A 25,957-nucleotide genomic window follows, 5' to 3' on the forward strand; every position below is an offset into this window, starting at 1 on the left:
TGCGTAAAAATATGATGTAGAAGTTTGAGCAGAAATTTGGTTGGATCGATTTTTGAAATAATTTTTAGATCTAAAACTAGATTTTTGCTGTCATTTTTAATACTGCGATTTTTCGGTCGGTTTTCTGGAAAAACGTTCAACATATAAAACGTAGAACTTTTTGATACCTTCGATTGGATATAAAATTTGAAATATTTGGATAAGAATTGAGTGCGTTATGACCGTTTTTGTGGGACTGCTCAAACTACGTTTTCTGAAAAAAATGTGTTCTTTATGTATTCTTGAAGTTTTGAGTTGCAGGATTCGTTGGGCATCGCCGGGCCGGTGATACTGCGTTTAGACACAATATGGGATGTTTTTAGGCACCATTTGTTGTTTCGTTTCGAGTCGGGGATGGCTTGGGAAATAATAGAAGTCTTAGGAAGAAAATGGCGTCGAATTTCGGGTTGTGACGTTTTGTTGTTGCTTGTCGATGCTTGGGGACGTTTGGATGGGTGGTACGGGTTGGAGTCAATACCGTAGCGTCCTAGGATGGGTCTCGAGATATCGATTCTTAGTCCATTCTATTTTAATTGGGAGAATAAGCACAGTGTAAGAAATTCCCGCAAGTTCGATTTTTCATAGGCTAGACGGACCCTGGCACGGGGTCCGTGCCTTTGTTTCTTCCGAAATGTCAAAATCCAGTAGGTACACGGACCCTGGCACGGGGTCCGTCCCTTTGTTTTCACACGTAGTGTAAACCTACAGTGCCTACACGGACCCTTAGACGGACCCTAGCACGGGATCCGTGCCCTTACTTCTTTTGGGTAAGTTTTTACAGAGCCTACACGGACCCATGCACGGAACCGGGCACGGGGTCCATGTACTTTATTTTTGGGACAAGTTTAGACTTCACGTCAAAGTTTGATTCGGGGTTCAAGGTCTTGGTTTAGTATGAACAAAAACACGGTAAAGTCCCGAGGGGTTTAGAAAGTCATAAGCTATTTATTTACTTCGATGATGAGCATGAGTACCTACGTCTAAGATATGTAAGATAAGGGTTTGAACTCATGATAGTACATGCAGCAGTGGCCCCAAGCGAGATCCAACGAATCCCTCAACGTCAAGTAAGTAAGTTCGACGTGCAAAAGAAATATTTTAAGTTTTTGAGGTATGCTAAATGTCCTGTGACCAAATTATGAATGAGTTTGGAAGTCGGTGAATGTGTCCGAGGACCTCTCCACCCCGGTAAAGCATAACCGGGTTTAGATCAGGATTGGAAAGCGGTAAAGCATGACCAGAGACCAATCCACCCGTTAAAGCATGAACGGGGATCTCATGTATGTGGTAGTGGATTTTCTCTGCCAGCCCAGTACTGTGGTTTAGTCTGATCAGGCGTATTTATGTATGGGTCACTTGCTTTGAAACATATCTCTACGCAAAATGATGAAGTTCATGTATGTTCAAGTATGTATGTTACAAGCATGTTTAGAAAAGTTTCACGTTGATGGCACTATGTTATGTATGTATGTTCAAGTTTTGTTTACAAGTTCAAGTTTCAAGTATGTACACCCTATTTTAAACATGCATGTGGTTTTATTACGTATTACTTGTTATTTCAAGTTTATACATATTGAGTGTTTAGACTCACTAGACTTGATCGATGCAGGTGAGGATAACCTTGAGGAGACGAGGGATGGGGACCAATGAGCTGGCTTGGACTGCGCATGAGGATAAACCCGAGGACCGCCCTTGTTTTTAATATTTTTATGTACGTTTCAAATATTCCGGTTTCAAGTTTTGGTTTACGATGGTTAAACAAGCGTTTTTAGCCAACTTTATTCACGATCTTTTTATTGCAATTATTTTTGGATGAACAATTTATTTTAAATAAAAATTTGAGAGTTTATTTCTTATGTAAGAAAATTTTTATTTTTCCGCAAATTTTAAAATGGTTAAAAGTACGGTACGTTATAGTTTATGACCATTACAAATTCATAAAAAATAAATGTATGTATATGTAAATTTTATGGTAATAATATGATGTATATAATGTTAATCATGTTTAAATAAATATGTATATCATATCATAATATTATAATGAGGTGTCATGTACTCCTTTTATATAATACTGTGACATTATACAAATAAATATATAATTATTATATAACACAATAAAAATATATAAACATTGAAATAATTACATCACGTTATTATAATGAGATGTCATAGACTCATTTTATATAATAACATGATATTATTCAAATATAAATATATAATAAATAAACAATAACACAATAAAATATATAAGCAGTATAATAATTTAATCACATCATGTTATTATAATGAGGTGTCATAGACTCCTTTTATATAATAACATGATATTATTCAAATATAAATATATAATAAATAAACAATAACACAATAAAATATATAAGCAGTATAATAATTTAATCACATCATGTTATTATAATGAGGTGTCATAGACTCCTTTTATATAATAACATGATATTATATATTAAATATAAATATATACACAATAAAAATAAATAAATAGTAAAGTAAATATTCATACTTTTGAATATTGTTACATTTTTCTTGTGTTTTGGATCTTGGAAAAATATGGAGAACCGAACCTTCGAATAACGTGCTGATAACGTGTTAAAAGTAAAAATTTACGGTAAAAAGTAAAAATCTCAAAACTCTAAAAAAATATCAAACTACACTTTATAAAATTTTCTCTCTACTCAATTGTGTTTTCTTCACACATTAAGAGACATATTTATAGAATTTCTTTGGAAATAATCCAAAAATAAATACCTCATTACATACATCATCACACACTAATTTTAAATATTTATAACTCTTATTATCAACATTCAACTTTCTTATTTTCTACGTTCAAATATTACCACTCATATCTTTCAGCAATAATAACAATATTATTTTATATATATTCACATCAATTCACTGTACTATGCTGTCTCTACTAGTATATAACTCGTGCGATGCACGAGATGATATTATTAAAAATTAGTGAAAAATAAATAGACATTTAAATTGAAAAAATAATATAAATATAAAACTATTTTTTCGTTAATTTTAAAAACTTTATTAAATACAACGTATGTCGATTAATTTTTTTTGCTACTAATCACTATCATATATCAAAATTTTTGATTGTGTTAACCTAAGACAATGACATATTGCTTATCGTGTTTATTGTATTGATGTCAACTATAAACCTTAATACATATTTAATTCTTTAAGTTTTGAGAAGCTATATATTATTATTTATTAACATGTGATAAAAAAATATTTTTAAATCAATTTTAATAAAATTAATGAGAAATATTTTTTTTAAATTCAATAATTTCATATAAATCTACATGACACGTGTTTGACACATTTGAATGATAACAATAATTGTTTCATCAATATATTTATCCAAATGAGTTGTGATTTTATCTACAACATCTCTTCATAATATACACAACAAACTATTATTTCTAAAGAAAAATGAAATATGCGATTATAAATAAATTTTGTATAAACCGGAAAAGTTATTTTATTAACATTTACTATGTGTATTCCAAAACAATGCCAATAAGTTTTATAATGCGTCTCCTAATACGATGCGTATTTTCTTTAGAATTGGTTTAATCATTTCCATTACAGGACATTTTATAATATCATGTATCTGTGAACTTTGTAATATAGAAGAAAATTATCACATTCGTAAATACGTAATAATTAAAATTTTGTACAAATAGAAAAATAATATTTTTTATTTATTGATCATGAAAGTCAGATTTCAAACTTAATGTCTCGTTGTTTCCATATATAGGTAGTTCATAACAACGAACAAATATAAATTTAAACGAACATTACATTTTGGAAGGATTCAACTCAGATATAGTGATGAAAAGATAAGTCATTTGACAATTCAATTTTGGAGTAGATAAATTTAGTAAGATAAATAGAATAAAATTGGTTTCTAATATAGTATACAATATTGCATTATTTATAATTTAAAATTCAAATAAGATATCTCAATGTACAAAAATTATACATTGGATGCTTTTGTCATACATAAGTCTTTGAAATTATGGAAATCTCGAATTGCATGCATTGAGTATCAATATTTCTGATTATTGAGGGTAATAATGTTTATTGAGGGTAATTTAATGTCCATTTGAACTCTTTTGAATATTTCTCTTTTAATTTTCTTGGGCTCTCTTATTTGAAGTTTTAAAAAAACAATTCAAGATATACAATATACATATGTTTTTGGAAGAAAACTACAATACATTAATTCTTTCAAATTAAGGTAATCTCAAAATAATATTCATCTGAGATAAAAAAAAAATATGATTATTAAATGATAATTTAATGTCTGTTGGAAAACTTGTTGTAGTGATACTTTTAATACTAACCAATTTTATTTTTAAAAAAATTAAATAAACCAATTAAATAATGTATTTCTTTTTTAGTAAGTAATTTGGACAAGAAATTACTTAAAATAGCAAAATGTATTTTTGAATGATTTAACTCATGAATGATACTAAACATTGCTATCATTTGCATTTTAAAATTATTTATACAGCTTTTAATTAAATTGATTGATATAATCATTGCAAAAATTTTAATATAGTTTATATTTTCAATAAAATTTAGTTTTAGTTTGAATAAAAAATAAATAAAAAAACATATAATACATAAATTACATTTGAATTAATATAAAAATTAATTAAATTCAAAATTGAATTAAATGAATTGATATAATCAATGCAACCAATAATTGAAGTGATCATTTATTGCAGTACACATATGTCAATATTAAGGATATATCTTTTATAAAAAAAATGAAATTTTGACTTAAAATTATTATTTTTGCAAAAACTCTGCATACACACAGAGTGATGCTGAACATTGCAATCATTTGTATTTAAAATTTATTTATATAGTTTTTAATAAAAATTAAATATATCATAATAACACAAAATCATGTCACAAATTAAATTGATTGATATAATAAATACAAAAATTTTAATGTAGTTTATATTTTCAATAGAGATTAGTTTCAATTTAAATAAAAAAATAAAAAATATAATACATAAATTATATTTGTTATATTTGAATTAATATAAAAATAAATTAAATTCAAATCTGAACTAAATGAATTTATATAATCAATGCAAACAATAATTGAAGTTATCATTTATTGCAATACACTTATTTCAATATTCATAATATATCTTCTTTTATTAGAAATGAAATTTTGGCGAAAAATTACTATTTTTGGCAAAAATTTTGCTTTTATATATATACATTACAAGTTTCTAAGCACTCCGCCACAATAAATAAAGATAACAAAAAGAACAGAAAATTTTTTTCAGACGAAAAGAACAGATTTTTAGCACTCGCTTTTGTTTCATTTCCTTTTCATGGCGTAGGGTTTATATTTCACTGTTTTGAGGTTCAAGTGTCGACAACTGGTAACTTTTCTCACCTGGGTTCTTGAATTATAATCCGTCTTTTGTCTCTTTTTATCGTATCTATAATTATTGAGCTGGGTTTTTGCTGTAATTTCGTAACTAGTTTGGTATTGTCGATTTCTTGACTTTTATTTTTTTGTTGTTGTGATCTGAGTTGTTCATTCCCTCTCTGTTTGTTTTAATTTTTGACATGGAATTTCTTGAGTTGGCCATTTTGTGATTACTTGATTTGCTCTCTAATTGAAATTTTGAAATTTATTTCTTCTATTCTCTTGGATTTTTTTTAATCTTGTTAGGCATGTAAGGCAGAGAAATAAATTGCTTGACATGAAGATAGGCCATATATATTGCCTGTTGTCGAGTGATTGTTGAATTTGTGGAGTTTTGATCTCATTGGGATTTTATTTGTTGATTAAATTGTCATTTTTCTACGTTTGGATACAGGTGTGGAGAATTTAGTATTTGGATTATTGAATTTTCTGTGGATAACTGTAAGGTATGTGAGATGGTGTCTAGATCATACTCTAACCTCTTGGAGCTAGCTTCTGGTGAAACTCCATCTCCGTCTTACGGCCGTCTGAGTCGGAGGATACCTCGTGTTATGACAGTTGCAGGAATAATGTCTGATATTGATGCTGATGGCTCGGAGAGCGTTGGCTCAGATCCATCCTCATCCACTCATCGGGATAGAATAATTATTGTGGCTAACCAGCTGCCAATAAAGGTTCACCAAAGAACGGGTAATAGCAAAGGATGGACTTTTACTTGGGACGAAAATTCTCTTCTCCTTCAGCTAAAAGATGGTTTGGGTGATGATGAAGTTGAGTTTATTTACATTGGGTGTCTTAAGGAAGACATTCATCCAAATGACCAAGATGAAGTATCTCAAATACTCTTAGAGACGTTTAAGTGCATTCCCACGTTTTTGCCTCATGATTTGTTTACCCGCTACTATCATGGGTTTTGCAAACAACAGTTATGGCCATTGTTCCACTATATGTTGCCCCTATCACCGGATCTTGGAGGTAGGTTTAATCGTTCCTTGTGGCAGGCTTATGTATCAGTTAATAAGATTTTCGCAGATAGGATCATGGAAGTGATCAACCCTGAAGATGATTTTGTATGGATTCATGATTATCATTTAATGGTATTGCCAACTTTCCTCCGGAAAAGGTTTAACCGTGTTAAGCTTGGATTTTTCCTGCATAGTCCATTTCCATCATCTGAAATTTATAAGACCTTGCCGGTAAGAGAAGAACTTCTACGGGCTCTACTGAATTCAGATTTGATTGGATTTCACACATTTGATTATGCCCGACATTTTCTCTCGTGTTGTAGTAGGATGTTAGGCGTATCTTACGAGTCGAAAAGGGGATACATAGGCCTCGAGTATTATGGTCGTACCGTTAGTATCAAGATTCTTCCTGTTGGTATTCATATGGTGCAGCTCCAATCGGTCCTGAGCCTCCCAGAGACAGAGGCCAAGGTAGAAGAGCTCATTATGCAGTTTGTTGCACAGGGGCGAACTATGTTGCTTGGGGTTGATGACATGGACATTTTTAAGGGCATTAGTTTGAAGTTATTGGCAATGGAACAGCTCCTATTGCAGCACCCCGAGAAGAGGGGAAAAGTGGTTTTAGTGCAGATAGCCAATCCCGCAAGGGGCAAAGGAAAAGACGTGAAAGAAGTGCAGGATGAGACATATGCAATTGTAAACCGAATAAATGAAACTTTTGGTGATACGGGATACAATCCCATCATCTTAATTGATCAACCTCTGAAATTCTACGAGAGAGTTGCTTATTATGTTGTTTCGGAATGTTGTTTGGTCACAGCAGTTAGAGATGGCATGAATCTTATACCGTATGAGTACATAATTAGTCGTCAAGGAAATGAAAGATTGGATAAGGTGTCTGGACTGGAATCATCCTCTCCAAAAAAGAGCATGTTGGTTTTGTCCGAGTTTATTGGTTGTTCACCATCACTAAGTGGAGCTATTCGTGTTAACCCATGGAATATTGATGCTGTGGCCGAGGCAATGGACTTGGCACTTGCAATGGCGGAGGCAGAAAAACAGTTGAGGCATGAGAAACATTATAAATATGTAAGCACTCATGATGTAGCATATTGGGCTCGTAGCTTCCTGCATGATCTTGAAAGAACTTGTAAGGATCATGTACGTCGTAGATCGTGGGGGATTGGATTTGGCCTAAGTTTCAGGGTTGTCGCACTTGATCCGAATTTCAGGAAGCTGGCCATGGAACACATAGTTTCAGCTTACAAAAGGACAACAAGTCGAGCTATCCTTCTCGACTATGATGGAACTTTAATGCCTCAAAATTCAATAGACAAGAAACCAAGCTCAAAAACTCTTGATATACTGAACAGCTTGTGTAGTGACAAGAAGAACGTGGTTTTCATTGTCAGTGCCGTAAGACGAGACACATTAGCCGAATGGTTTTCATCTTGTGAAAAGCTTGGAATCGCAGCTGAGCATGGTTATTTCCTAAGGTATGCAATTCATTTCTTGCTGTTAAACTTATGACCGTCTCCATAATCTTCAAATTTGAGAGAAGTTATTTCTGATATGGGATTGGAAATAAATAGGTTATAAGTTCAAGATCTATGGTGTACAATCTTCTTTGTATTTCATGTAGGTCCTGGATTGCCCAATAACTGAGGAATGTCACATATGTCTTGTACATTAGTTACCAACACATGTAATTTGTACACTGACTTAGAGGAGGGGTACATGTGAAAATATAATAATAATTGTTGTTTCTGCATCAATGAGCTCGAATATTTGCGAGAAGTGGTTTATAACGCTTTTGGATGATACAAATTTATTTTCTTTATGTGTAGCAGGACATTGTCTTGCATGGAGTTGACATGTTATTTGAGCATTGCAGGATGAAACGAGATGAAGAGTGGGAGAGATGTGTGCCGGCAGTTGAATGCAACTGGAAGCAGATAGCTGAGCCGGTAATGAAACTTTACACTGAGACAACTGATGGTTCGGTTATAGAACTTAAGGAAACCGCTATGGGATGGTGCTACGAAGATGCGGATCCCGACTTTGGATCTTGTCAAGCTAAAGAACTTCTCGATCATCTCGAGAGTGTGCTTGCTAATGAACCTGTCACAGTCAAGAGTGGCCAGAATTGCGTAGAAGTTAAGCCGCAGGTATGTGAATACGCTTTTGTCCAACTAGCTAGTTGCATTTTCTATCAAACTTAATAGTTAGTTTTTTAACCATATTTAATTTCTTTCTTTAAAAAAATTTAGAGACAATAATCCCATTTGATACACTTGATTATCTTCAAGTTATATAATAAAAGTCTCCTCTTTTGCCCATCCTCGCATGTTTCTTACAATGTCTACTTGTTATGTGTAAATGGAGTGAAAGTGCATAATTTTAGGTAAAGCCCTTGTAGTCGATCGGACATTATAACATGCTCTTCATTTATGTTCAGTTGAGCACCTGTTCTTTCTGCTCTCGAGTACCACCATGTAAGAACCTGCATAGTACAACACATATCTCGTTATATGCTTCCCTACACTGTATATTGGCTAATCGTAAAACATGATAATAACAATTGCCTTCGGTCTTCTAAATAGTTACACGTTTTGGTCATTTTAACATTCAGGGCGTCAGCAAAGGACTCGTGGCGAAACGCCTACTTTCTTCGATGCAAGAAAAGGGAATACCGCCTGATTTTGTCCTTTGCATTGGAGATGATAGATCAGACGAAGATATGTTCGAGGTGATAACAAGCTATATCAATAGCCCTGCCTTAGCACCCTCTGCAGAAGTGTTTGCATGTACCGTGGGACGCAAACCGAGCAAGGCAAAGTACTATCTCGATGATACAGTTGAAATAGTGAGGCTGATGCAAGGTTTAGCCTCGGTAGCGGAGCAGATGGTACCTATATAAAATACCGAAAAACATCCGAGATGAATGTAAGGATGCTTTATTATCTTCTGTTTTTTTAAGTTTGTTGTCCAGTGAAATTGAACTAGGAAGTGTTGTTATATTTCTTGTTTTGTTTTATGTGTACAAGGATGATCTGATGATCATTGATTTGTGGTGAGGTGTGTGTACATATATATGAACCTGTCATCTTTAGCATGTAGTGAGCATCAATTATTATTTTTATTATTATTAATTTTTGTTCTAAATAGTGTTTTCTTAAACTTTGAAATGATGTGATTGATGATGCAAAGCCCCGGTCCACGCGAACCACATGCATTTGAATTATTAAATACTCCTGTATTTTAATTAAATGATTTAATTGCATTAATTAATTACGTTGTGCGTATTGACATGTTTAAATATATTTTTCTACATGGTTGCATTAAAATGTATTTTTAAAAAGTTATTCGAGTTGCGATCGACGAACGGAGACCGATGGCTGAAAAATAGAAAATGTTTTTATTAAATAATTATTTTCAATTATTTAAAATATGATTGTGGGTTTTTCACATTTTTGAAAATATGGGGTTTTGAGATGATTTAATACCTTGGGACGAAAATTTTATCGGTGTTGGTTTTCATCAAAAATACGAACTTTTTAGCAACCCGGTTATTTAATCCACAAACTATTTTACCAAAAACTATTTTAATATTCTATTTAAATCCTAATTAAACTAATGGGCCTAATTGATGGCTTAATAGGTCTAAAAGCCTTGTTAGTGTTAATTAGTATATAATATATGATTAGCACCCCAAAACCCTACAATTCCTACACAAACACACGACCACAATTCTGAAAAATTGCCCCACCCCACACGGCACACACATGCTTAAACATTGAAGGAATTTTCGAGAATTTGCCAAGGGTGATTCAAGCCAAAGGTCTTGCTCCATTTTTCGTCATTGTCAACGATTTTTCGTGCGTTAAACACGCAAAGGCATGCCTATTCTTTCCTTCAAACATCATCACACCATAGTATTTGTTTGTGCATGAAATATTTTTAGAAAAACATAGCAGCATGTTAAAATTTCGTAACTTCATGTGCATGGGTTCTAAATTGGTGTTTTAAATTTCCAAAATCATGTTTTATATGTGTTAAAGGGGCTGCCATGATCAGGACATGCTTAGACGTCGTTGTAGAGGAATTTAGACACCAAAAACAGCACCTAAAACACTACACACGAGCCACAACACAAGCTGATGCACCATCGGATGTCAAGGAGGATATGGTCCGGTTTCTGTTCTTCACGACTAGGCTGGGCGCTGGCTGGTTTCAGGGACTACCCATGTCGAGACCCGAAAATCCTTGCTTGAAAATTTGCGGAAAATTAAAAATTTTTCTTTTATAATAAATGGAGTGCCTCAACCATAAAATCAATTGATGAATCAAGTTCAATGTTTTAAAAAAATATAGCAGCGGAAGAAAATAAAGTTTGCCAAAAATAACAATTCAAAGAATGTCAAATAACTGGTAAAAATGTTTGAGCATAAAATGGCAGGTGCTGAAACTGAGGTCCTCGGGTGCCACTACTACCGACCCAAGCTGGCTCACTGGTCCCCGCCCTCGGCCCTGGCCTCAACAGTACCTACAACAATCAAGTCTAGTGAGCCTAAAGACTCAGCATGCAAATATCGTAGGTAACGAGTAAATACTGAAATAAAATGTGCATGAGATAAAATATCATGTCATGAGGCATACTGAAAATAACTTGTACTGAGCAATTATAATACGTGCATAACTGAACTGAAATCATAGTAAAAATGTTTGCTCCTTGGAGCCCTGTACTAAAATAACTGGTAAAAATTTTCTATTGAGATTATGGTCTACGCCTGTGGCCCCTGCACTGAACTGAACTGATCGGTAACTGGCTACCGGGGAGTATAAAACTGAACTGAGCTGGCCGGTCACTGACCACCGGGTGGTACCAAACTGAACTGATCGGTCACTGGCGACCGTATAAAATAATGCTCCCATAATAGTGAATTGACCACAAGCCATATCGCATAAATCTCAAAAATAAGTATTTTCTATTTTCATGCACGTAATATAATTAAATGGCATAATGAAAATATCCTGTATATTTTACCAACTGGATTGGATCGCTCCCAGGCTCGCTGCAACCTACATATGTCATGAAAAATATGCAATAGCTTATACTTGTCCAACTATGCAATTTAAGTTAAAAAAAAATGCGACTATGACGCCTAATGACTTCGTATTTAATCATGACTCCGAACCAACCTGAATCAACACCGAACCGACGTATAGTCATGATTAAAATACACTTAAAATAATGAAATGATGCTCCTAAAATGATGAGGGTCGAAATCTAGGTGAAATGGAGGCCAAAACATGAAATGCTCTTTCGAGAGTCAAACTACTGCAATGAAATAATAAAATAATTAACTTCAAAGAAATGCATTAAAATAATCATGCAATGAAGTCAATTTAATTTTAAAAATCTAGAATTATGTATGGCTTATACGTAGACTGATTTACGGGTTCTACAATCCTCCCCCCTTAAAAGAAATTTCGTCCTCGAAATTAGAACTCACCGAATAACTCGGGGTAACGATCTCTCATCTCCGACTCAGACTCCCATGTAGCTTCCTCCTCTGAATGATTGAGCCATTTGACTTTGACTCGCTTAACCAACTTGTTCCGAAGCTTCTTCTCCTGACGGTCTAGGATCTGCACCGGTCTCTCCTCATAAGACAAGTTCGGAGTAAGCTGCAACGGCTCGAAATTCAGCACATGCAAAGGATTTGCCATATAATTCCTCAGCATGGAGACGTGGAACACATTGTGTACTCCGGCCAGATTCGGCGGAAGAGCAACACGATAAGCTAGCGTCCCAACTCTGTCATGGATCTCAAAGGGTCCAATGGATCTCGGACTGAGCTTCCCTTTCTTCCCAAATCTCATGACACCCTTCATAGGTGCCACTTTCACAAAGACATGATCGCCCACTGCAAACTCTAAATCTCTCCTCCGCTGATCGGCATAACTCTTCTGTCGACTCTGAGCAGTCCTCATCTTATCACGGATCTTGACTACTACATCTGCTGCCTGCTGAACAATCTCTGGACCCAACTCTGCTCTCTCTCCTACTTCATTCCAATGGACAGGAGATCTGCACTTGCGGCCATACAGTGCTTCATACGGATCCATACCAATAGAAGACTGGAAGCTGTTGTTATAGGTGAACTCAACCAATGGCAAGTTCGACTCCCAACTCCCTGAGAAATCAATGACGCAAGCACGGAGAAGATCCTCTAAGATCTGAATAACTCGCTCTGACTGCCCATCTGTCTGCGGATGGAAAGCTGTGCTAAACAGCAACTTCGTACCCAAAGTCGAATGCAAACTCTTCAAAAACGAGGAAGTAAATCTGGGATCTCTGTTAGATACGATAGAAACTGGAATACCATGGAGTCGGACTATCTCTCGGATATACAGCTCTGCATACTGAACCATGGTGAAAGTCGTCTTAATCGGCAGGAAGTGCGCTGATTTGGTAAGACGATCTACAATCACCCAGATAGCATTCGATCCTTTGGCTGACCTCGGCAATCCGGTCACAAAGTCCATGGTAACATTCTCCCACTTCCACTCGGGAATAGGTAGAGGCTTGAGCAAACCTGCTGGTCTCTGATGCTCGGCCTTCACTTACTGGCAGGTCAGACACTCGGACACAAATCGTCTGATGTCCTTCTTCATACCAGGCCACCAATACAATAGCTGCAGATCTTTGTACATCTTCGTACTCCCAGGGTGAATGGAGTACGGGGACATATGGGCCTCTGACAAGATGTCTGCTCGGATAGAATCACTGCTAGGAACCCATATCCTGTCTTGGTATCTCACAATACCATCACTGACTGAATACAAGACACTGCCCTTGGCTTCATCTTTCTTCTTCCACTGTGCCAATTGCTCATCTGCTGACTGACCACTGCGAATACGGTCCATAAGGGAAGACTGAATAGTCAAGGTAGATAAACGAGGAACTCTACCTCGAGGATAAGTCTCAAGATCAAACCTCTGCATCTCAGTCTGAAGAGGTTTCTGAATCTTCAAATGAGCCATCACTGCGACTTTCCTGCTCAAAGCATCCGCAACTACATTAGCTTTACCCGGGTGGTAGCTAATGTCACAATCGTAGTCTTTCACAAGCTCCAACCAACGCCTCTGACGCATGTTCAGCTCCTTCTGCGTAAAGAAATACTTGAGGCTCTTGTGGTCGGTAAAGATCTGGCATTTCTCTCCATACAGATAGTGCCTCCAAATCTTCAAGGCGAAAACTACGGCCGCCAATTCTAGATCATGGGTAGGGTAGTTCTTCTCATGAGTCTTCAAATGTCTAGAAGCATAGGCTATCACCTTCCAATGCTGCATCAATACTGCGCCAAGACCGAGCTTCGAAGCATCGGTATACAGAACAAACTCATCGGACCCTGACGGCACGGCCAAAACTGGTGCTGAGTTAAGAGCTTGCTTCAAAGTATCGAAGCTCTTCTGACACTCCTTGCTCCAAACAAATTTCACATTCTTCTTGGTCAGTGCTGTGAGTGGAACTGCAATCGAAGAGAACCCCTTAATGAACTTCCGATAATATCCTGCTAAGCCAAGAAAACTGCGGATCTCTGATGCATTCTGAGGCACAACCCAATCTCTGACTGCTGCAACTTTTGCTGGGTCTACCTCAATACCACTGCTAGAAACGATGTGGCCTAAGAACGCCACCTTCTCTAACCAGAATTCGCATTTACTGAACTTTGCGAATAATTTGTGCTTCTGCAATGTCTGCAACACTGTGGTCAGATGTCTGCTGTGCTCCTCCCGACTCTTGGAGTAGACGAGAATGTCATCTATGAACACTATCACAAACTGGTCAAGATAAGGCTGAAATACGCGATTCATGAGATCCATGAAGATCGCTGGCGCATTCGTCAGTCCGAACGACATCACAAGGAACTCGTAGTGGCCATAACGAGTCCTAAAAGCAGTCTTGGAAACATCAGCATCTCTCACCCTCAACTGGTGATAACCAGAGCGCAGATCAATCTTGGAGAAAATCGAAGCTCCCTGCAACTGGTCAAACAGATCCTCAATCCTTGGAAGTGGGTATTTATTCTTCACTGTAACCCTGTTCAACTCCCGATAGTCAATACAAAGTCTCATAGAGCCATCCTTCTTCTTAACAAACAAGACTGGCGCGCCCCAAGGTGAGAAGCTAGGGCGAATGAACTCCTTGTCCAGAAGTTCTTGTATCTGCTTCTTAAGCTCTGCCATCTCTGTCGGTGCTAGTTGGTACGGCGCTTTGGATATTGGAGCCGTACCTGGCATAAGCTCAATGGAAAACTCCACCTCTCTCTCGGGTGGCATACCAGAGACGTCTTCGGGAAAAACGTCTAAGAAATCTCTGACAATCGGAACATCTGAGGCTGACTGGCTGGGTTCCTCGGGGACAGATAAAAAGGTCGCTAGAAATGCCCGACACCCTCTATGCATGAGCTTCCTGGCCTGAACATAAGGAATAATGCGCGGTAAAGGAAAGTACCTGTCCGGCTCAAATAAGAACTGCTCCATTCCAGGCGGTCGGACAAGAACAGATCTCCGCTGGAAGTCTATCAACACTCTGTTCCTCAATAGCCAGCCCATCCCCAGGATGATGTCAAATTCTGGCATCGGTAGCACGATCAGATCCGCATAAACAAGATTACCGTGCAGCTCAAGGTCTATATCTCGTATAACATTGGTAGCTGCCATCTCCTCGCCTGACGGCAACACTACTGAAAAGGCTGTATCTAGCCCAATGGTCTGGATCTTGAGAAAGTTTGCAAAGACCTCCGAAATAAACGAGTGAGTGGCCCCTGAATCTATCAAGGCCTTGGTAGCGGAACCAGATATAAAAATTCTCCCTGAAAGAGCGGAGCTCTAAGTTGAATCCAGTAGTTACAAGAACTAAACTTATAGACATGCAATGGTCAAAGTTCTTCTAACTTAAATCTCCAAAATACTACTGAGTAGAGCATGCAACCCTATCACAGTTCTAAGTTCAATCTTAATCCTTATTCCCAAAACACGGAATTTCAAATAATAACTTAAAGTTTAAAGGTACCTGTCAACAACATAGTCTCCGAGTTGGTTTCCGCGGCATGGAGAGCAAAAACTCTGCCTTGGGTAGGCAGATTCCTCTGAGGGCACTGCAGCAACATGTGGTCTAGACTGCCACACTTAAAACACTTTCCTGAGCCAGACATACATGCTCCAGGATGGCGGCGTGAGCACTTGGGACAGACTGGGTGCTCATAAGTCCTCGGGGATGGGCGTCCCCGCTGCTGCTACTGCTGGCCTCTGTTTCTAGGCGGTCCGTGAAAAGGCCTCTTGTTCTGCTGCTGATGATGATGAGGAGGAGGGCGGTGTGGTACCTGGACTGGACGCTTGCCCTGGCGATCCCTCTCGATATCCCGCAGATCCTGCTCTGCAGCTTGGGCTTTGGAGACAGCAATCTCATAAGTAGCAGGGTCAGAAACCCTAACATCCCGGCGCAAGATCGGCCGTAGACCCACCAGGAAATGCATCAACTTGGCTTTGGCATCATTCGCGATCAGGGGCACAAAATGACAGCCCCTCTCGAACTTACGGATGAACTTCGTAACCGTCATGTCTCCCTGTCTCAGGCTCATGAACTCAGTGGTCAACCTGGTGCGCACTTCCTCGGCAAAATATTTGGAGTAGAAAACCTTCGTGAAGCGTGTCCATGACAGTGTAGCCAAGGTCAGGGCTACTGACGCTCCTTCCCACCATAAGCGGGCATCTCCACTGAACAGATAGGTGGCACAACGGACTCGGTCTGCGTCTCCCAGCTCCATGAACTCGAAGATAACCTCGAGGGATTTGATCCATCCCTTGGCAATCATGGGGTCAGACGTCCCAGAAAACTCCTTTGGACGCATCTTCATCAATCGCTCGTAAACAGCCTCTGGCCCTGTCGGCCTAGTTACCACCGCATTGTTCCCCGCAAACTGTGCGAAGAACTGTGTCATCCCAGCTAGCATCTGGGCACTCATGTCAGGTGGGGGCGGTGGTGGAGGTGGAAGAGGAAGAGGAGGTGTCTGCCTCTCTTGTCTCTGATCGTCATCGTCCTCGCGACGGTGCTCGCCACTACCTCTCGGGCGTCCTACTTGACGTCTAGGGGGCATACTGTTCCAACATAACCCATACGTAACTAACATGCATAATTCCATAATTTATTTTAAATGAACACTGAAATGCTGAAAATCTGGTCGAAATTATTTCATGGAAGCATGCCGTCAAAATAATTCATGCTATAAATAAAATGCTGAACTATAAAACTTACAGACCAAAGGCGTGGCTTCGTGAGCTTCTCGTGGTCAGTAGTAGTGTAACCCTATACAGAACCACCGCTCTGATACCAACTGTCGAGGCCCGAAAATCCTTGCTTGAAAATTTGCGGAAAATTAAAAATTTTTCTTTTATAATAAATGGAGTGCCTCAACCATAAAATCAACTGATGAATCAAGTTCAATGTTTTAAAAAAATATAGCAGCGGAAAAAAATAAAATTTGCCAAAAATAACAATTCAAAGAATGTCAAATAACTGGTAAAAATGTTTGAGCATAAAATGGCAGGTGCTGAAACTGAGGTCCTCGGGTGCCACTACTGCCGACCCAAGCTGGCTCACTGGTCCCCGCCCTCGGCCCTGGCCTCAACAGTACCTACAACAATCAAGTCTAGTGAGCCTAAAGACTCAGCATGCAAATATCGTAGGTAACGAGTAAATACTGAAGTAAAATGTGCATGGGATAAAATATCATGTCATGAGGCATACTGAAAATAACTTGTACTGAGCAATTATAATACGTGCATAACTGAACTGAAATCATAGTAAAAATGTTTGCTCCTTGGAGCCCTGTACTGAAATAACTGGTAAAAATTTTCTGTTGAGATTATGGTCTACGCCTGTGGCCCCTGCACAGAATTGAACTGATCGGTAACTGGCTACCGGGGAGAATAAAACTGAACTGAGCTGGCCGGTCACTGGCGACCGGATGGTACCAAACTGAACTGATCGGTCACTGGCGACCGTATAAAATAATGCTCCCATAATAGTGAATTGACCACAAGCCATATCGCATAAATCTCAAAAATAAGTATTTTCTATTTTCATGCACGTAATATAATTAAATGGCATAATGAAAATATCCTGTATATTTTACCAACTGGATTGGATCGCTCCCAGGCTCGCTGCAACCTACATATGCCATGAAAAATATGCAATAGCTTATACTTGTCCAACTATGCAATTTAAGTTAAAAAAAAATGCGACTATGACGCCTAATGACTTCGTATTTAATCATGACTCCGAACCAACCTGAATCAACACCGAACCGACGTATAGTCATGATTAAAATACGCTTAAAATAATGAAATGATGCTCCTAAAATGATGAGGGTCGAAATCTAGGTGAAATGGAGGCCAAAACATGAAATGCTCTTTCGAGAGTCAATTTGGCACATCGCACCGTAAATTCTCGTACGACCTCAAAAATGATCCGAATCACGAACGGTCAAAAACATGACCTTCCCAACTCAAAGGGGAACTGTCCAGTCCAAGTCCATAGGCTAACAGCTAATCGATAACTCGAACGAGCCTCCGAACCGACACATCAACTTGCTGTAAATTTTCAGCAGCTGCAACCTTGCTTGCATCGCGTCGTTTGTGAGACTTTTGGCCATTGAGGCTTGAACCACCGACCAAAGCCTCTCCACAACGTCCCAAGGAATGATTCGAACCATGTCTAAGGGCCCTAGGCCAGCCACAATCCTCACCTTTCCAGCAACCAACCGAAAACTCTTATCGAGGGCCCTCATGCGTGCGTGTGTCGTGTTTTGTTTTGATTGCTATCTCGTGTCATTCTAGTGGCCATTTGATTGACCATGGCACGATCTAGACATCTAGGGGCATGGTATGAACCGTGGCTAAGGGCCATAGGCCAACCAAGATCCACACCAAACCAACCAACTCGAAGTACATGTGCTGTCAAAACCGAAGGGGCCGAGAGGGGAGGGGGCTGTTCTTGATGTTTTATGTAAAAATCGATGAGCCATGGACCAAGCCACCAAAAGGGCGGCTTAGTCACGTCTTAGACATGCTAGAGGAGTTATCTGACCATGGATATAGGCCCCTAGGGCAGCCATGATCAGATACTTTCCCTTGGACAACCAAACTGAATTTTCGAACGGTACAAATGGACACATGTGGAGTTGCTGTCCTTTCCTTGTTTTCCAGCTAGTATGGGGTTAAACCAATGGACAAGTGGGGTCCTAATGCATCCTATTACATGCATAGATGTCGCCTTGGGAGCCTGGAGTCGGCCCATAACCTGAAACCACAAAACAAGAAGGAGCCGTGAACTGCACAAGAAAAATCGAAATCTGCATGGATGTTTTTCTGAAAATTCTTTGATGTATTTCGGTTTTGCATGATAAAACCTGATCATGTACTGAAAAATAATTGATAATATGACTTGATTGAGGTTTGAAAGAAATCTAGACATGCCTGGTTTCGTTTCGAAAGAAAACGAACGAAACGACGACGACGCGGCACGGAGGAGTGGAACGTTTCTTTTGTTTTCTTTCTTGCTCTCGGTTTTTTTCTTCCTTTCTCTCTAGCTAAGACTCACGATTTTACCTCTGAATAAACTCTGAATTTTGGTGGTATGGAGGGGAAATAAGTGGTTAAAAGAGTGGAGGAGAATGGTGCAAAATATAAGGCCAAATCAAGACCAAGTCTCCCTAAAATTTGAATTTGAATTGTGGTTTTCTATCAAATCTTTGTTGGATGCTTCTAGAATAGGGTGGCCGAATTCTTGAGTTTATTAGACTAGAAAAATGCTAAATATTTACTTAATTAAGGTGGACCAAGAATTAAAAAGATCATTATGCTAATTCAACCAAGAATGAGTCAAAGGGTGATGAGTTGGCAAGGGATAGTCTAGCAACTTGGGGGGGGGGGGGGGGGGGGGGGGGGGGCGAAAATACATAATAAAAATGAATGGGGAGTGTTGTTTATTTACTAAATTAATAACTCTTAAAAGCCTCACTAATCTCTTAAATAATTTAGTGAATAAAATACATAATTGACTTTTGTGGGCGGAGCGAGGGTTTTTAACCTTTTGATAACACATAAAAAAATAAAAAAAATAAAACAAAAAACCTTTTGATAACACATTATAATTTTATTAAACAATTGTTATTTAATTAGTTCAGTAATTCTAGATTTCTCAAATATAATTCATAAATTTTAGATAATAGTCAAAACTACTCGATAATATTTGATCGCTGAGTTTCAAATGCACTAATTAAATAATTGTGAACTCGTTATAACTTCGATCAACGATCAGACAACATCGATGTATCGAGGGTACATATATTATTCATCCGGTGAAAAATGAAAATTTCAAAGGCCAAAATTTCCATTGTTCATTTTTGCTAAGTCCCTATTTTGTGAACTCCTTCAATAAATTTGAAAGTTCCATTCTCCTCACAAAATTAGCAGTCAATCTAACTTCCATAAGTTTCAATGATAGAATTTATTTTTAAACATCTTTATAAGCAATATGTTTATATCTATCAAACTACAGTCGTCAAATTTAACTTTTTGAATTCAACTGTCCCAACGAGAACACAAAATCCAATATTTATGTGATCCTCAATGGTTTAGAGATAGCTCTAGTCGTGGGTTACTTAACTTAGGTGATTCGAAACATTTGCCTCATTTTGTGCATCAACCATTTGACCATAAGAATGTCCGAACTCAAGACCAATCGGATCATAATAAGAGCGTCTAGTACGGTCCCTTTACTCATATATCCTGATCGAATCTACAATCACTGTTATATCGAGATTTGCAAATGAATTTGATAACGATGTGATATTTCTTTGAGTAATAACAGTGACATCGGATGTGCAACTAGAGAATCACCTTCCCTAAAGCATATATCTTACTATGACTAGATATTTTATGCACTATTAACTCATCAGATCACGTAGGATTTCTACACACGCGGGTGAGCGGTGAAAACCCAGCTTCAAGCATTGGCTCATGTGTATTTCAGGACTACATTCAATCTAAACACCTAGTGACCCTTATTGTAACACCCTTCTTCTATTCTTGACGTGACTAATGTTAATTATGCTCATGATTCAAATAGAGTTTGATAGATATACCTATATCATTGAACAATCCAACCTATGGGCACTAATTTGATGGTTTATAAAAATTTTGACATGATGTCCCTATATTTCGAACGATCCAATAATCCAAGCAAGTTAAATTCGTATAACATATATTCCACAACTTAATTATATAAAAATAAACACATCTACATCAACATGATCACAAGACATATATTTCGTCCACAGTTTTTATCAATCCATTCTATATACGAACACACACCTTCAACGTTATACATATAGACATAAACAACGTAAAAGTTAATTCAAAACCTAGCGTAAAATCAACTATAATACATATATGCGGAAGCCATGACAATAGCATGTCCAGGTTCTTGTCGAGGTAAGGCACTTCACAAGCATCCATTGATGAACCGGCATCCTACTCACCTTCATTACCTGATCCTGTAATACATGAGCTACGTGAGTTTATAAAACTCAGCAAGTTGGCACTTATACATATCAATATGCATAGAAGGAACATACATATCAAAGTCTTGATAAACAATGAGTTCTTAAATCATTTCATATCATAAATTCATCCATAACATGTAAACATGTTCCTTTTTGTACTTGAGCCCCATTAGTTGACCTTTACTACCATGCTTGCTTTATTATATAGCTACTATTGTGATGACTGTCCAGGTGCCCTGTGACAACCCCACGATCCATGAACATATATTGGCCAATAGGGTTGGTGGACTTAAAACCACCCAAGATGTCAACGAGCTTATATATCATATAATAACATGTTGCATTCATTTCATACCATTTTCATGTTCATGACATAGCACATCTCTTGAACATTCATGATCTTTCATCTCTAATACATAACAATGGTATATGGTGCTATGTTTTCATCAATAAGCGTACTAAAAAAGTACATAAAACAATAATCAATAGGAAACATTTGAAACTTATAATATTACTCGTGTATTACTTTAAGAACATGCCAACTTACTTTCCAAGCGTAAGAACACTGGTGGAATAAATTTCCTTGGTCCTACGTTGTAAAATACAACAATAATTCAATCACTACCTTTATATTTAAGCATATGGTTGAAAGTCACCCTTTATGATCCTCTACATATGAAAACAAACATTCAATAGGTGAATACTTACAACCCTAGGATGTTCTTGTGGTGGAGAATTCAATTCTAGCTTCAATTTGAGGAAGAAGAAGAGGTGGACGATCAATTGAAGAAAGAACTTGACAAACACTTGTTTTCTCTCTTGTTCCTACCTTGATTTTTGATAGTGAAATGGTGAAAATGGCTAAAACAATCGATCCTTATCCATTTAAATCACAAAAATCGTGTTTCTAACTCACATTTTCGCACAAGGGTGCTAGGGCGGTTGAAAAGGACCGCCCGAGCGTGAACCTTTCTGTTAGAGCACTTAAACTTTGGTATAGGGGCACTAGGGCGGTTAAACTCGACCGCTGGGGTGCGACCTGCACGCAGTCTCATCAGTATTTGCTAAAAACAAACATCTTTATTTCATAATTTGAAAAAGTGGTCAACATAAAAGTTGTAGTCTATGTCTTAGCTTGCATCTCCAATTGGCTTCATGTCATTTGAAGATCTCAGTAAAGAATTATGCGCATTCTACCAAAATGTGTCAATGTAGGAACGACGATACACACGACACACTTCGGGGCGCTTTTGGCTTGTCTTCCACAATGCTTTGGACAAAACTCAAAACATAAAATTTGTAGATCTACTCCTTGGCTTTCTAATGAACTTGTGCTCCTATCAATGTGATTCATATTCAGATAATTATGCGAAAAACCGTAAGAACTGCCATATTTTTCATCTCATTTCCTGCATTTCAATACCAACTTCCATACACTACTTTATCTACACATCTTACTATCACTATTAACATACATATTCATTCTCAATACACCATGAACAATATAAAGACCATAGTCAATTTCACTATCAATATCTCAATCGATGTCAATAGATCCATATGCATAATACAAGGAGTACTAGCGGCATCATTCATGTAAATCATAATGAATTAGGTAAGCGCATAACAAACGACATAAACACATTAATCATTTGTATGAGTAACCGGAAATTACAATTCTCCCTCCCTTCAATGAATTTCGTCCTCGAAATTTGATGATCATATATTTCAGGATATTTTTGTTGAATTTCGTCTTCTCGTTCCCAAGTTTCTTCTTCAACTTCATGATTGCACCATAATATTTTTACCAATTGTATTTCCTTGCTTCGCATTATCTTTGATTTCCTATCTAGTATTTGGACCAGTTGTAACGTACCGTACTTTACACTAAAAATTTTGCTGAAAAATAAAATTTTCTTAAATATGAAATAAACTTTCGAATTTGCATTAAAATGTCTCATTCGTCTACAAACATTTACCATAAACAAACCACACTCAAGTTTGCCAACCATCTAAAAGTATTTGCAATAAAAGATCACCATAGAAATTTTGCTAATGAAAATACTTGTTTTAGAACATCGTAAACAAACATGAAATCAGAGTATTTGAAACTTTCATAAATTCTTAAAAACATGGCGGTCCTCGGGTTTAGCCTCCCGCTCAGTCCAAGTCAGCTCACTGGTCCTCACCCCTCGTCTCCTCAAATGCATCCTCACCTGCATCGATCAAGTCTAGTGAGTCTAAAGACTCAACACGTATAAACTGGAAGTAGCAAGTAATACGTAATAAAATCACATGCAACTTTAAAATAGAACATACATACTTGAACTTTAACATGCGTGTAAAAAGCTTGATCTTACATACTAATACATAGACGTGCCATAACGTGAAAATTTTCTTAAACATGCTTGCATACTTGTACATACTTGAACATACATAACTTCATCATTTTACGTAGAGACATGTTTTAAAGCAAGTGACCCATACATAAATACGCCTGATCAGACTAAACCACAGTATTGGGCTGACAGGGAAGATCCACTGCCACATACATGAGATCCCCGTTAATGCTTTAACGGGTGGATTGGTCCATGGTCATGCTTTACCGCTTTTCAATCCTGATCTAAACCCGTTCATGATTTAACGGGGTGAATTGGTCCCTGGTCATGCTTTACTGCTTTCCAATCCCATACATAAATTGGTCACAAGACATTTAGCATACCTCAAAACATAAAAAATATTTTCTTTGCACGTCGAACATACTTACTTACTTGGTGTTGAGGGATTCGTTGGATCACTCTTGGGTTCACTGCTGCACATAATAACATGATTATATGCACTTAACTTTCATACCTTAGACGTAGGTACTCGTGCTCACCAGCGAAGTAATTAAATAGCTTATGTCATTCTAGATCACTCGGGACTTGACCTCGTTAAATCATCGTATTAAACCATGACATCGAACCCCGAAACAAACTCTAAAATGATATGTGAACATTTCCCAAATAATAAAAGATAAGGACTCATTATTGAAACCTAAAGAAAAAAAAGAAACCAAAACTCCCTCCAGCTGGCCCCGCGCTCGGGCGGTGATATCTTATCGCTCGAGTGCCAGGTCTACTGGCCTCGGACAGAAAGAGTGGCACTCGGGCGGTAAGAAGTTACCGCTCGTGCGTCGAGCCTTTAAAAAAATATACTCCCGACAGTGAGGCTGGCGCTCGGGCGGTAAAATGTTACCGCTCGGGCACCGAGTGCACTGGACTCCGCGACTTGAAGCTTAATACTCCTAACTAAATCATACGAATCGTGAACCAATCCATCGAGACTCATCCTAGGACGCTATGACACTGACTCGACTCCATAAAAACGCCTCAAACGTTCCCAAAGAAACGACGCACCACTCGCAACGCAATAAAACCCATAAACTCAAATTTTGACACCAATTGTTTCTTACGATTTCTAATGCAACCAACGACTACCGACATGAAAAGATGCATCAAAACTCACCCCAAACTCATACTCCATATACCTAAACAAAACAGTGATCACCCGACGGTTCCCAACGAAGCCTGCAACAAACAAACTTCAAGAACACATCAATAGTATAAATTTCAGAAAACGCAGTTTGAGCAGTCCCACAAAAAACACGATAACTCACTCAATTGTTATCCAAATATTTCAAATTTTATATCAAATCGAAGGTATCAAAAAGCTCTACGTTTCATATGTTCAAAGTTTTCCCAAAATCGTGACCGAAAAATCTCAATAATTCAAAATACAGTAAAAACAAAATTCTAAGATCTAAAAACGTTGCATATGTTGATCAAACAATTTTTCTGTTCAAACCCTTTACATCACACATGGGTTTTCTCGCATAAAAACATCACAACATAATATGACTAGATCGACGCAGGAAAAACAGAATATACATGCCTTTAAATCTTTAACGTTACTGAAACGACGACTCCTACGCGGGAAGGATGCGAGAGACGATCCGGAACGAACGTGGCATGATTTTCGTTGAAGAAAACTCAACGAAATCTCGTTGGAAAAATCAGAGGGAGGGGCGGTTGCTCTAAGGTGGAGGAACCATAGGTTTCTCCTCTTCAAAAATAATAAAATCTGAATTGAAATGTGTGTGTGTGTGTGTTGAACGTTTCTAGTGTGTGTAAAAATGTGTGTGGGTGTGTGTAACGTGTGTGAGAGTGAGTAAATAGGGAAAAAATTGCTTAATTAGATAATTAATCAAACTATTTAAAATGTTCAACCAATTAACAAGCTAGTCAAAATTGGTAAAATACTACCCACTTTACTAAAATCCTCTAATTGAAAATAAAATGTACACTTGCTAAACTTTAAAAGTTTTAAAATTCTAAAATCCAAAAATAAATAATTTAGGCTTTAAAATGCTGAAACTTATTAAATTAATTAATATGACCCAACCTTAACTTAAAAATAAAATACCACATAAAAATATGCCAAAAACGTGACTGGTCTTTTTTCCACGATCTCGCATCAAATAATCGCGTGAAACATGAAACTCGAGAAAATATTTTTAACGTGCATCACATAAACATACATAATTTAAAATAATGCAATTTAAATAGGTCATGTATCACTAAAAATTATTTTAAATTTAAATAAATGAGTTAACAATTAAATAAATGCATGGGTTTTACGTGTACTGATATTGGGCTCTACACCAGTCGTTCTTCATAAGAGAGATTCGATGCGAGTTACAATGGTTCATAATGAAGAACGTGAGACGGATTGGTCAAATACTTTCGTAGCATTGAAATGTGAAAGACATTATGGACACTTGAAAG

The 25,957-nt window shown here is 37.4% G+C and overlaps 1 protein-coding gene across 2 annotated transcripts; it reads left to right on the top strand.

Moving 5' to 3' along the window:
* The first annotated feature begins 5,316 nt into the window (after positions 1 to 5,316).
* Positions 5,317 to 9,630, top strand: LOC142522225 (alpha,alpha-trehalose-phosphate synthase [UDP-forming] 6-like). Of its 2 annotated transcripts, none has more exons than XM_075625424.1 (4): positions 5,317 to 5,458; positions 5,922 to 7,988; positions 8,387 to 8,660; positions 9,125 to 9,630. In XM_075625424.1, exons 2-4 carry the CDS (start codon positions 5,983 to 5,985, stop codon positions 9,410 to 9,412), a joined length of 2,568 nt encoding a protein of 855 aa, XP_075481539.1. In that variant the 5' UTR covers positions 5,317 to 5,458; positions 5,922 to 5,982; the 3' UTR covers positions 9,413 to 9,630. The 2 variants fall into 2 exon arrangements, with proteins under 2 accessions (XP_075481539.1, XP_075481537.1); XM_075625422.1 differs by having other exon boundaries at positions 5,319 to 5,477.
* Positions 9,631 to 25,957: the final 16,327 nt, after the last annotated feature.

Source organism: Primulina tabacum, chromosome 13, assembly GCF_025594145.1.
Source record: "Primulina tabacum isolate GXHZ01 chromosome 13, ASM2559414v2, whole genome shotgun sequence".
Classification (NCBI taxonomy): Eukaryota; Viridiplantae; Streptophyta; class Magnoliopsida; order Lamiales; family Gesneriaceae; genus Primulina; species Primulina tabacum.

Excerpts from the sequence above, each read along its gene's own strand:
- LOC142522225 (XM_075625424.1), top strand. The coding sequence starts at position 5,983 with ATGGTGTCTAGATCATACTCTAACCTCTTGGAGCTAGCTTCTGGTGAA. Across the intron at positions 7,989-8,386 it reads GAGCATGGTTATTTCCTAAG|GATGAAACGAGATGAAGAGT; the intron begins GTATGCAATTCA and ends TGAGCATTGCAG. Across the intron at positions 8,661-9,124 it reads GCGTAGAAGTTAAGCCGCAG|GGCGTCAGCAAAGGACTCGT; the intron begins GTATGTGAATAC and ends TTTAACATTCAG.